The sequence below is a fragment of the Schistocerca cancellata genome, chromosome 5 (genome assembly GCF_023864275.1).
Source record: "Schistocerca cancellata isolate TAMUIC-IGC-003103 chromosome 5, iqSchCanc2.1, whole genome shotgun sequence".
Lineage (NCBI taxonomy): Eukaryota > Metazoa > Arthropoda > Insecta > Orthoptera > Acrididae > Schistocerca > Schistocerca cancellata.
In genome coordinates this window covers 679,846,327-679,860,081 of record NC_064630.1, presented here as the reverse complement: position 1 = coordinate 679,860,081, position 13,755 = coordinate 679,846,327, and the positions used below count along the sequence as shown (strand labels likewise).

The window sequence follows — 13,755 nt, the reverse complement described above, 5'->3', positions numbered from 1 at the left end:
CCTGTAGAAATGGAGGAAGATGCGAGGCAATAATGACCCTGTGAGAATGTTAGGAGATAGGTTGAAGAAACTCAACCCTACATTCACAGCATTTCCACTGCAGGAAAGACTTTTGCAATGTTGTCTGGAGTTCACGTATAAAACTCTGATGGTAGCAGAGATAAACTACAAATAGTTATCTACAGCTTTTACAAATATCAGCATGCAGTTCTAAGAGCTGACACACTTGAAAGGGAACAGTAACTATGAACAGAGTAACACTAGGTTGCAGCCTGTCTCTGATGGTATTCAGTCTGCACGTTACGCATCCAGGAAAGGAAACCTTGGAGACATTTCTATAGAAAATTGAAGTTGAGGGAGCAGAAAGAAAAATTTTGAGGTTTGTAGATAATTTTGCATTTCTTCCAGAGACGAGGAAAGGCCTTGGAAGACCTCTTGAACGAAGTGACAGAGTCTAAAGGAGATTTCAAAACAAATGGAAAATTGTGGTAAGGACTTATGGGACAAAACTGCAGAGGTCATCGGTCCCTAAGCTTGCACACTATTTAATCTGACTTAAACTAACTTACGCTAAGGATAACACACACACCTATGCCCGAGGGAGGACTCGAACCTCCGACGGGGGAAGTCGATCGGACCGTGCCAAGACCGCGCGGCTACCCTTCGCTACACCGAGGTTTCAAGAAGAATATCTGAAAAGTACAACAATTTTATTGGAATTTTTTCCAATTAAACCCTGAAGAAATTACATCAAGAAATGAGACACTACAAGTAAGAGATTAGTTTAGCTACTATGGGAGCAAAATAATTGATGATGGCCGAAGTGAGGAGGACAAAAAATAGAGCAAGAACAGAAAGACTAACATTTCTCACAAATAGGTAATGTTAAACATTCCTCTCAACAGCGAGTAGTTCGCCTTCCGTAATGTTCACACATGCATTGACAATGAGCTGTCGTTACTGTATTTGTGTTCTATTAGGGCCTGGGGGGGAGTATCCTTCCCCTTGGGGTTTTATCTGCTCCGCGCCTTAATGTCTCGCCTGTTTTTGGAATGGGGGACTGATGACCTTAGCTGTTTAGTCCCCCTTAAACATCCTAACAACCACCACCACCACCACCACCACCACAATGAGCTGACGCATGTTGTCAGGCGTTGTCGGTGGATCACGATAGCAAGTATCTTTCAAGTTTCCCCACAGAAAGAAATGCGGTGACGTCAGATCCCGTGAACATGCGGGCCATGGTATGGTGCTCCGACGACCAATCCTCCTGTCAAGAAATATGCTATTCAGTACCGCTTCAACCACACGCGAGCTATGTGCCGGAAATCCATCATGTTGGAAGTACATCGTCATTCTGTCATGTAGTGAAACATCTTGTAGTAACATTGGTAGAACATTACGTACGAAATCAATATACATTGCACCACTTATATTGCCATCGATATAATGGGGGCCAATTATCCTTCCTCCCATAATGCCACAGCATACATTAAAACGCCAAGGCCGCTGATGTTCCACTTGTCGCAGCCATCGTGGATTTTCTGTTGCCCAATAGTGCATATTATGCCGGTTTACGTTACCGCTGTTGGTGAATGACGCTTCGTCGCTAAACAGAACGCGTGCAAAAAATCTGTCATCGTCGCGTAATTTCTCTTGCGTCCAGTGGCAGAACTGTACACGACGTTCAAAGTCGTTACCGTGCAATTCCTGGTGCATAGAAATATGGTACGGATGCAATCGATGTTGATGTAGGTAGCATTCTCGACACCGACGTTTTTGAGATTCCCGATTTTCGCGCAATTTGTCTGCTACTGATGAGCGAATTAGCCGCGACAGCAGGTAAAACACCTACTTTGGCATCATCATTTGTTGCACGTCGTGGCTGACGTTTCATATGTGGCTGAACACTTCCTGTTTCCTTAAATAATGTAACTATCCGGCGACCGGCCGGAAACTAGGATGATGTCGTCCAGGATACCGAGCAGCAAACATAGCACACGCCTGTTGGGCATTTTGATCACAACAGCCATACATCAACACGATATCGACCTTTTCCGCAATTGGTAAACGGGCCATTTTAAACGGGTAATGTATCACGAAGCAAATACCGTCCTCACTGGCGGAATGCTACGTGATATCACTTACTTATGCCTTTGTGACTATTACAGCGCCATCTATAGCAAAGCAAAAAAAAGTGTTCCAACTATTTCTTTACGTACCACACGAATATGAATAAAAAAAATGCGGTTCCTACTTAACTAAAGGCAGTTGATATCCGTTTGACCTATGGCAGCGCCATGTAGCTGGCCAACCACAGCGCCATCGGGTTTCCCCCTCAAGCTAGACAAGTTTCGTTTTTGTAGTTTTTTCGTTTGACACTTATTTCGTGAGATATTTGTCCCGGTCACGATCAATGGACCACCCTGTATATTACTGTTATCTTTAGTTGAAAACATATATTACATTAAATATAGAATGTTAAATGCAGAGAAATAAACTGGATTTAGTGAATTACAGCATTACAAATTTGTTTTACTAAGTGACACTGAAATTAACATAAACAAGACAGTATGCTGTATTATTCTCATGCAATTTTGAAGAGTGCTAAAGACGGTGTATTAAAATTTCTTCATATCTATTGCTGTGAACCTTGCTGACTGGGTCACTTTATTCATGTGGGGTACCACTGCTCTGCCGTTCTTGGAGGACATTGTAATTGTTCCGCCTCAGCTGTGATTCACATGCCCTAACATCGTTAAATTTCGCTCGGTTTGCCTACATCCAGGTAAAGATCATTCTGAAGTACTGTAGGTGACAACACGTTGTAGTAACTACGATTATTTAGTAGCGGATATGGCAACTCTGAAAGCGAACACGTACACGTGCAAGTGTCAAAGTGAAAATAAATGATTTACAGAATACAGTAAGGGTGATTGTGGCGACTATTATCACATTCATAGACATTGTTTGGGATCTCTTTAGTAGTTAAAAACCAGTAGTCAAATAATACATTCGGGTTTGTCTTCTGTGGGAGAGGGAATTGTTCTGGAATGGATGTTACATGAATTGCTATTCTGTGAATTAGTGGCTTTTGTTTTAATTTTGTTCTCGAGTTTGTCCATTAACACGGGTCCATACGCAATTTATATGTAACCGTTTTTAATTACATTCATTTGATTCCCTTAATCTGTGGTACTCATGGGAACTGTTTACATTCAGTGTAACATGGTTCAGAAATATCCCTTTTTGTGTTGGCTGGAATGACATGATGAGTTGTCAGTGCTGACATCTGGGGGGGGGGGGGGGTAAGCTTTACGAAGACATTGAACTCATGGTTGTGACTACCTTTATAATTTTTAACTCTAACACCACTGATGCTCTTTTTCTTTTCATTTCAAATCTGAATTTAATATTGTTATGTAGTTTGCTTCCAATGCATTAATTTCACTGTTTTCATCCTGGAAATACGTATTTGTACCATCACAAATAAGATATTCTATTTGTGATTTGTTGAATAGTTGATAAGTATTTTTGTTCTACATGGTGTATGTAAATATCAGTCAATATCTTAGACGAGCTGCATCCCAATGCCAATCTACTTCCTAGTATCCCTTTTTGTGTTGGCTGGAATGACATGATGAGTTGTCAGTGCTGACATCTGGGGGGGGGGGTAAGCTTTACGAAGACATTGAACTCATGGTTGTGACTACCTTTATAATTTTTAACTCTAACACCACTAATGCTCTTATTCTTTTCATTTCAAATCTGAATTTAATATTGTTATGTAGTTTGTTTCCAATGCATTAATTTCACTGTTTTCATCCTGGAAATACATATTTGTACCATCACAAATAAGATATTCTATTTGTGATTTGTTGAATAGTTGATAAGTATTTTTGTTCTACATGGTGTATGTAAATATCAGTCAATATCTTAGACAAGCTGCATCCCAATGCCAATTTACTTCCTAATGCCAAGCCGTTGTGTTGTTGGTAGAGCTTACTGCTGAAACTAAATTAATTAAGCTCCAGAACAAGTGTGAGTGCTTTGAATTTACAGGTACCTGTTGTACTAATTTCCTTACAATTAAGCAAACTCTTTTTATAGTGTTACTAGTATCTTCAAAAGACATGTAATAAAACGTATGCTATATCCAGTGGCTATATCCTTGTTGGTGGAGTGTTGACGTCTCCAACGACATATATGGAAATAGCTTTTGAAAATAGTTTACGAACTTAGTTAGTCTACGAACCTACTTTTATTAAAAATAATACACATGACCTCTTAGGTTTTACTGACGACATGTATGCATATTTGAGTGTGGAGAAGACAAATGCCACATAAAGTAATTTCAAATAAACCTTTTGGGCAAAGGAAATCAGCTGTACGCATATCAAGTGCTCAGATCATAACGTCATAGTAATCAAGATAATGAGGGGGAAGAAATTTATAGAAGTGTGGCACAAAAGATATAAATTTGAAGACTGTATTACGGAAGCAGAAGAGGAAGGAGATAAATTTGAGAAAAGAGAAGCCGACATCAGGGAAGGTCAGTTTGGGTTTTAAAGTACTACTGGCAAAACTAACCCTGTGAGTGATTTTCGAAAGTAGACAGAAGAACGTCGTAATTTCGATTGTAGCGTTTGTAGTTTTAAAGCAAGCTTTCGACAGTGTGACTGAAAAACATTACTTGAAATTATGAAGATGGAATGGATACAGAAGAGTGAGGAAAGGTTATCTACAACATGTAGAAAAAGCAGTCAAAGAACTTGAATGGAAAAGTATTTTTGAGGAGGGACTGAGATAGAGCTATAGTTTATCGTGTATCGTATTCCCCACTGTACATTAAACAAGCAACAAAGGAAGGCAAGTAGTATTTTAAAAGGTAATTAAGAAAAGAGAAGATCAACAGTTTTAAAGGTATATGTCTCCTGTTAAGCGTTGTACAAAGTGAAACGTGGGCTATAATCAGTTAGACTGGAAGAGAACATAAACTTTTTTTTTGTTTTGGTCATCAGTCTACTGACTGGTTTGATGCGGCCCGCCACGAATTCCTTTCCTGTGCTAACCTCTTCATCTCAGAGTAGCACTTGGAACCTATGTCCTCAATTATTTGCTTGACGTATTCCAATCTCTGTCTTCCTCTACAGTTTTTGCCCTCTACAGCTCCCTCTAGTACCATGGAAGTCATTCCCTCATGTCCTAGCAGATGTCCTATCATCCTATCCCCTCTCCTTATCAGTGTTTTCCACATATTCCTTTCCTCTCCGATTCTGCGTAGAACCTCCTCATTCCTTACCTTATCAGTCCACCTAATTTTCGACATTCGTCTATAGCACCACATCTCAAATGCTTCGATTCTCTTCTGTTCCGGTTTTCCCACAGTCCATGTTTCACTACCATACAATGCTGTACTCCAGACGTACATCCTCAGAAATTTCTTCCTCAAATTAAGGCCGGTATTTGATATTAGTAGACTTCTCTTGGCCAGAAATGCCTTTTTTGCCATAGCGAGTCTGCTTATGATGTCCTCCTTGCTCCGTCCGTCATTGGTTATTTTACCGCCTAGGTAGCAGAATTCCTTAACTTCATTGACTTCGTGACCATCCATCCTGATGTTAAGTTTCTCGCTGTTCTCATTTCTACTACTTCTCACTACCTTCGTCTTTCTCCGATTTACTCTCAAACCATACTGTGTACTCATTAGACTGTTCATTCTGTTCAGCAGATCATTTAATTCTTCTTCACTTTCATTCAGGATAGCAATGTCATCAGCGAATCGTATCACTGATATCCTTTCACCTTGTATTTTAATTCCACTCCTGAACCTTTCTTTTATTTCCATCATTGCTTCCTCGATGTACAGATTGAAGAGTAGGGGCGAAAGGCTACAACCTTGTCTTACACCCTTCTTAATACGAGCACTTCGTCCTTGATCGTCCACTCTTATTATTCCTTCTTGGTTGTTGTACATATTGTATATGACCCGTCTCTCCCTATTGCTTACCCCTACTTTTTTCAGAATCTCGAACAGCTTGCACCATTTTATATTGTCGAACGCTTTTTCCAGGTCGACAAATCCTATGAAAGTGTCTTGATTTTTCTTTAGCCTTGCTTCCATTACTAGCCGTAACGTCAGAATTGCCTCTCTCGTCCCGTTACTTTTCCTAAAGCCAAACTGATCGTCACCTAGCGCATTCTCAATTTTCTTCTGTATATTATTCTTGTAACCAGCTTCGATGCATGAACTGTTAAGCTGATTGTGCGATAATTCTCGCACTTGTCAGTTCTTGCCGTCTTCGGAATTGTGTGGATGATGCTTTTCCGAAAGTCAGATGGTATATCGCCTGCCTCATATATTCTACACACCAACGTGAATAGTCGTTTTGTTGCCACTTCCCCCAATGATTTTAGAAATTGTGATGGAATGTTATCTATCCCTTCTGCCTTATTTGACCGTAAGTCCTCCAAAGCTCTTTTAAATTCCGATTCTAATACTGGATCCCCTATTTCTTCTAAATCGACTCCTGTTTCTTCTTCTATCACATCAGACAAATCTTCACCCTCATAGAGGCTTTCAATATATTCTTTCCACCTATCTGCTCTCTCCTCTGCATTTAACAGTGGAATTCCCGTTGCACTCTTTATGTTACCACCGTTGCTTTTAATGTCACCAAAGGTTGTTTTGACTTTCCTGTATGCTGAGTCTGTCCTTCCGACAATCATATCTTTTTCGATGTCTTCACATTGTTCCTGCAGCCATTGCGTCCTAGCTTCCCTGCACTTCCTATTTATTTCATTCCTCATGGACTTGTATTTCTGTATTCCAGATTTCGCGGAACACGTTTGCACTTCCTCCTTTCATCAATCAACTGAAGTATTTCTTCTGTTACCCATGGTTTCTTCGCAGCTACCTTTTTTGTACCTATGTTTTCCTTACCAACTTTTGTGATGGCCCTTTTTAGGTATCTAGAGCGTTAGAGAACTTCAAACGTATCTCGTCATTCCTTAGTACTTCCGTATCCCACTTCTTTGCGTATTGATTCTTCCTCACTAATGTCTTGAACTTCAGCCTACTCTTCATCACTACTATATTGTGATCTGAGTCTATATCTGGTCCTGGGTACGCCTTACAATCCAGTATCTGATTTCGGAATCTCTGTGTGACCATGATGTAATCTAATTGAAATCTTCCCGTATCTCCCGACGTTTTCCAAGTATACCACCTCCTCTTGTGATTCTTGAACAAGGTATTCGCTATTACTAGCTGTAACTTGTTACAGAACTCAATTAGTCTTTCTCCTCTTTCATTACTTGTCCCAAGCCCATATTCTCCTGTAACCTTTTCTACTACTCCTTCCCCTACAACTGCAGTCCAGTCGCCCATGACTATTACATTTTCGTCCCCCTGTACATACTCTATTACCCTTCCAATATCCTCATACACTTTCTCTATCTGTTCATCTCCAGCTTGCGACGTCAGCATGTATACGTGAACTATCGTTGTCGGTGTTGGTCTGCTGTCGATTCTGATTAGAACAACCCGGTCACTGAACTGTTCACAGCAACACACCCTCTGCCCTACCTTCCTATTCATAACGAATCCTACACCTGTTATATCATTTTCTGCTGCTGTTGATATTACCCGATACTCATCTGACCAGAAATCCTTGTCTTCCTTCCACTTCACTTCACTGACCCCTACTATATCTAGATTGAGCCTTTGCATTTCCCTTTTCAGATTTTGTAGTTTCCCTACCACGTTCAAGCTTCTGACATTCCACGCCCCGACTCGTAGAACGTTATCCTTTCGTTGATTATTCAATCTTTTTCTCATGGTAACCTCCCCCTTGGGAGTCCCCGCCCGGAGATTCGAATGGGGGACTATTCCGGAATCTTTTGCGAATGGAGAGATCATCATGACACTTCTTCAATTACAGGCCACATGTCCTGTGGATACACGTTACGTGTCTTTAATACAGTGGTTTTGATTGCCTTCTGCATCCTCATGTCGTTGATCATTGCTGATTCTTCCGCCTTTAGGGGCAATTTCCCACCCCTAAGACAAGAGAGTGCCCTGAACCTCTATCCGCTCCTCCGCCCTCTTTGACAAGGCCGTTGGCAGAATGAGGGTGACTTCTTATGCCTGAAGTCTTCGGCCGCCAATGCTGATTATTTATCAAAATTTAGGCAGTGGCGGGGATCGCACCCGGGATCGAAGACGTTTTGATTATGAATCAAAGACGCTACGCCTACACCACGCGTGCATCTGTGAACTTAATTTACGGAAATACAATTCTACAGAATAATGCTAATGATTAGATGGGTAGATCGAATAGTTAATGACGAGATACTGAATAGAACTGAGTTGAATAGTAATTTATGGCACAGCTTGGATAAACCATGGGATTCATTGTGCACATGGTGCGGGGACCCTTCACTTTGCCAATGGAGAAAAATGCATGGAGTAAACGATGTGGAGGGAACGCAAGGTTGGACTATTGTAGGATACACTCGTATATTCTTCGTGTTATATACAGATGAAGACGGCTGTACAGGATAGACTAGCGTGGACACTGCATCAATCATATCCTCGAACTGAGCACCAAAATAATTATATATTGAAAGACAAGTACACAGACATGAAGCGGAAAGATGAGAATAATTGTAAACGTAAGGTACTGTGCTGTTTCATTGATGGTTAACTAATGTATCGGTTCCGGATCGTCACTGCACAACATTGTTTGTACCTTTCACTCGGGATATGCTGACGCGATTTGTCTAATTACTCTGTTACTATTTAGAGAAACAGCCGCGCTCCAAATCAGACATAATTTGCTATTTTATTCATATCACACGACATGTTATGAAATGTTTGCAGGCTTTGGCAGTGAGCCAGAATAAAAGTATATCATGCATCTTCCCAAAAGTGACGTCAGTCAACAAATTGGTTTACTTAATCAAAGAATAAAATTTTTACCCCGTAGCGATCTCACCTGATCATAATAGAGTGAATATGCGTTAACGTCTGTGTTATTCTTAATAAGGCTACGTCGTTTTCCACGGAAATTCCACGTATAATATCCGTTGTATCTCTCTTATTAAAAGCATACATGCGTTGGTACTTCGGTATATAGGAAGAAATACGTCATCTACACAACGACCCTTGTCAAAACAGCACTGATGCGCCACTCTTCACGTAAGTGATAGCTTAACGCATGCGCAGTTGGTATGATTGCTGACAATTGCCCTAATCGGCCAGCCTGGCGAGCTCTGCCGCCGAGCGGACCAGTCTCACTCAGGAAGGGCACAGCGACAGGTCGCTGGGAATGAGCTCCGTCTAATATTGAGAAATTTTGCGATTAGCTGTTTCACCCGACGTAAGAACTACATAATTCACACATTTCTCCTCTAACTACACAGTTTAATACGACGTGTTCGTCAAATTTTCTCCCAATTACGTACTTCTTCACTGTCGAGACTGCTGACATATGTATCGATGTTTATATTTGAAAGTTTTAAGATAAATAACAACCAACAAAACATTTTTCGTCCTTTGCAGGTTGCAGCCTGAAATAGTGGTAGTGTACCATAATACAATGGTACTGCGGGCAGGAGCAACCGCTCGGCCCATTACGGTCATCCTGATGGTAATGATATCTCTACAAAGTGCCGCTGCAGAGGGTGAGCTCATGCTTAAAGTTTTCACAAACTAATGTATGTCAGTATATTGTCAAATACAGAAGCCACCATCAGCGGCTACTGACGTAAAGTTAGATACAAAGTGTTCCAGATGCAACTGTCATTTCTTGTGCGTAATATCTACTTTAGCTAAAATTTCATTGTGTGAATATGCTTGCATTTCAAATACTTCAGCTGCATCCGGTAGGAGCTTTCCAGGAAAAGCACTTCCACATTGGAGAACAGTGACAGTACTTTATATTTTTATTAGTTATGTTCATAAATTTGTGACACTTCTTATATACAAGTGCGTGACTTTGCGGTGAATGTTAAGAACAACAGAAGTAGGATCAGTACGTTTAAAGTGAGAGGCCTTCCTGTTGCAGCTAATGAGTTTATTAAAACAGGAACTATGTAATGTTAACGTTTTGAAATGGTACTGGTGGACATACTACTACGTTGAATTCCAAATGAAGTATCACAATCCTTGGCTACGTCCCTCCATCCTTATTTAGCCTACGAGAGACCTGCACTACGTGCTTAATGCGAGCAACCAAAGCGTAAATGAAAACTTGGTCGATAGAGAGATACAAAGGGAATTTATAATAGGCAGAACCTACCATTTGACGACAGAAAGACTAAAATCCGTTACATATTTATAATCAATAGGAGATTCACAAGAAGTATATCTTCAAAAAGAAAGTGGAAAACACTGGAAACCTTTAATGACTAGAAGATACGCGCTCTGATCTTCCAATAAAAAAGAAAATAGATTCTGCGAAGAATCAGTTAATGTCTTAGTTTTGTCATTTAAGTTGCTTGTTATCGAGCTGGAAAAATGTGTTGATTCGCCGTTTGAACTAGGTTTGAACTTCTTATAATCTTTTTTTTTTTTACGGAAAGAGAAAAGAACGCAAATACACATGTGAATCCACGCATCAGTGGTGCATTACTGTCTTCCCCAAATATTGTTAATATTAGCCAACAGTCAATTTGTTTGGAAGGAAATCATTGGCGATATTAATCCAATAGAAGCAAGACGTCGTACGCAACATTTTCTGATGCTTCCTTATGAGACCAGTAAGGACATTTATTGGGTACAGGATAGATAATATTGTGGCCCATTGTTTTTTATGCAAGTGTTTAGTGTATCGGTGTACTTTTCTCTAGGGACCAGAATGATTTTCTCATTCTAGAAATGGAATAAGGAGATGATAACAAGTAATTCTGACTTAGCGTAACAACTCTTCACTATAGTGGAGGAAGCACGCTTTTATCCTGACACCCGTTATATCCTTGGGGAAGTGTTCGTGATACTTTCATTACTTTTATGCGTGTAATTTTGAACTGCAGCTCAATGATAAGAAGTGAAAGATCAGGCTACAGTGTGGTTTCCGTTCCTCAGTTTTAAATTATCTCAGCAAGAGATATTGAACATGAAACGCCACCAGTTGTGAAATGTATAATAGTATTTTATTTTTACTACAATTTGTTTCGCGACTGCGCCGCCCTGTTATCAAGTGCTATGAAAATCTATGCAGCACTTGATAACGGACTAACGTAATCGCGTAACATGTTCTGCTAAAAACAAAATCACACATTTCATTACTGATGTTGTAACACTCTCAGTACCGATTTATGAGACAGTTGCATGATGACTTCGTAACAGATAATATGACCATCTGAAGTTTAGTGTTTTATCTTTTTTTACAAATAGTAAATTATTGGAGAGAGCGTTATCTAAATGGGCATTTATGACACGTCTGTCTTGTATTATACAATAGCTGAACCACTGGAAATCATAATTTCATCCGTATGGTATAGGTTCTTGTGGTACGATAACCTACTTTTTGTATGTGTGTCGTCTCATCATCCATCGAAACAGGCATTACACATGTGATGCGATCTAGTCGTCTGTTTAAACTCGGAGCTTATAATACATCTACAAACAACCTTACGGTGCGTGGCGGAGGGTATGTCTTGTATGACTACGCTCTGTTACGTTCTATGTTTAAATCACGATTGATGGAAGAGAAGGACGACTGCACGAGCTACAGTTTCTTTGACTTTCCCGTCGAGGTCATTTCGTGAGACATGTACGGAACTAGTATATTGCCACGCTCGCTTCCTGAATTTCAATCATATATCTCTACGTAATATACAAAGCCACAGAAACGATGAGTTCTGTATGCAAGGAAGCCCTGGATGCTCTCGTGAATTTTTCTGATTTCATTACACCACAGAGCGGAAAACAATTACCACTGGGAATCATTGAGATCATCAGTAACGATCTCGCACCTACTGAACGATCACGTGACGAAATTCGATACTCTTCATTGGATTTTTCCCCTCGCTTGTGTTAATCCAACCCTGTAGGGAACCTAGACTGATGGGCAATTTCAAGAAACGTACGAACGAATGTTTTGCAAGCTACTTCCTTCGGGGATGAACAATTCCTTAAAATTCTCTCGATAAATCTATAAGCTACATGTATTATTTCATTATTCCATTTTTGGTCCGCTGAGATACCTGCAGGTATTTTACAGTAGTCATTTCATCCAGTGATGTGCCGCAGATATTTTACCGCACTAAAGTGCATCTCTTCGCCTCGTTATGTGCATTGATTTACATTTACACTGAGTGTAATTGCCAGTCCCTACACCACATCCAGATCCTCTACAGGACATTCTACACTTCGCGAGATTCTTCTGGCGACGCATTCTTCCCTTATTCGACAGCGTTTCTGTGAATATCCTCACAGAACCTCCAGCGTTATCCACTAAATAATTGAAATGTATCGTAAACAGTAACGGCCCTATCAATAAAATTCTTCTGGGCTGTTGACAGCATTTTCAATATGTACTAGGTCAGCAGAAAGCCCTGGGGAAAGCCGTTTGCAATAGTGGCTGAAATGTCGGACAGTTTTATGTATTGACAATGCGGTTCAACAACCCAGAAGAGTTTTATTGACAGTGACAACGGCTGAGGAAGCCTACGCTTACAAGTAACGACCCGATCACACTCTTTTGTTCTTCTCCTGAAATTGCCTGCACACCTGTCGATCTTGTTCCTCTGAGAAGGACGTCTTAACACATATCTGCCAGGAAGTCTTAAAACTGCAGTCACAGATTTCTCCGATACTAGATAAGCTCGTTCTGAAGTGCTTTAAAAGACAGTGAAGAGCTGCATCGAATGCTTTTCGGAAGTCTGGGAATAAAACATGAAGTTACGCCCCATTGTCTACTGAGCTTTGACGTTCAGGGAAGAACACAGTGAGATGAGTTTCGTAAAACTCAGTTTACGAAATCCACGTTTGTTATTTACTAATTTATTAGTCTTGTCTGCCTTATATTCAAAACATGTTCTCTATCTACGTAGGATTCACATAGTAACAGTGCATTTAAATATCAGACACATGTCCAATGCGTGATTCTAACTTTACTTTTTAAAGACGCTTTGCTGCACCGGGACAGAAGAGTCCAGAATAGGAGTTTTCTAGGGAAACAATACTGTCTTTGATAACGTTCAGAAAGCTTTAAAACTCAACTTATTTTGATATATCTACAGAACCACACGGATTCTCTCGGAATAGAACACGTTCCAATAATGGTTGTCGTCACAATGGCCGTTGTTTAATATTGAAAATACAGCGAAATTAAGTAATTTTTGCTGATGCAGTTGTCTAAGGGTTTTGATGTAATATCTGTCGGTAATACAGAGAAATTTCTTTTTGCTAATTCATTTCCATTTCCTTTGGGACTTGGTCCTGCTTCAACGGGGGGTGGCCTTGTTATTTTAGATTTGGCAGTGTTAGAGTCAGAGGGTGGCGGGATGCCCTTCCTGTCGCCACCCCGTCCTCTCCCCCCGCTCCCCCCCCCTCCCCTGGATGGAAATAGTGTACCCCAGCTTTCTGCGTCTAGTGTAAGCCATGGAAGAGAGCAGTCGTGTAACTGAGGCGCAACGTGGGGACCAGCCCGTTATTCACCTAGCGAGATGTGGAAAACCGCCTAAAAACCACATCCAGGCTGGCATACATACCGGCCTGCGTAGTTAATCCGTCAGGCGGATTCG

The 13,755-nt window shown here is 40.6% G+C and overlaps 1 protein-coding gene across 1 annotated transcript in view; it reads left to right on the top strand.

The window, feature by feature from the left end:
* The first annotated feature begins 9,278 nt into the window (after positions 1-9,278).
* The window catches only part of LOC126187577 (neural cell adhesion molecule 1-like), a 101,856-nt gene continuing 97,379 nt past the window's right edge, over positions 9,279-13,755 (top strand). Inside the window, exons 1-2 of the mRNA XM_049928744.1 lie at positions 9,279-9,383; positions 9,566-9,687. Of these exons, the coding sequence (XP_049784701.1) occupies positions 9,603-9,687 (85 nt within the window). The 5' untranslated portion in view covers positions 9,279-9,383; positions 9,566-9,602. The remainder of the gene's footprint in view (positions 9,384-9,565; positions 9,688-13,755) is intronic.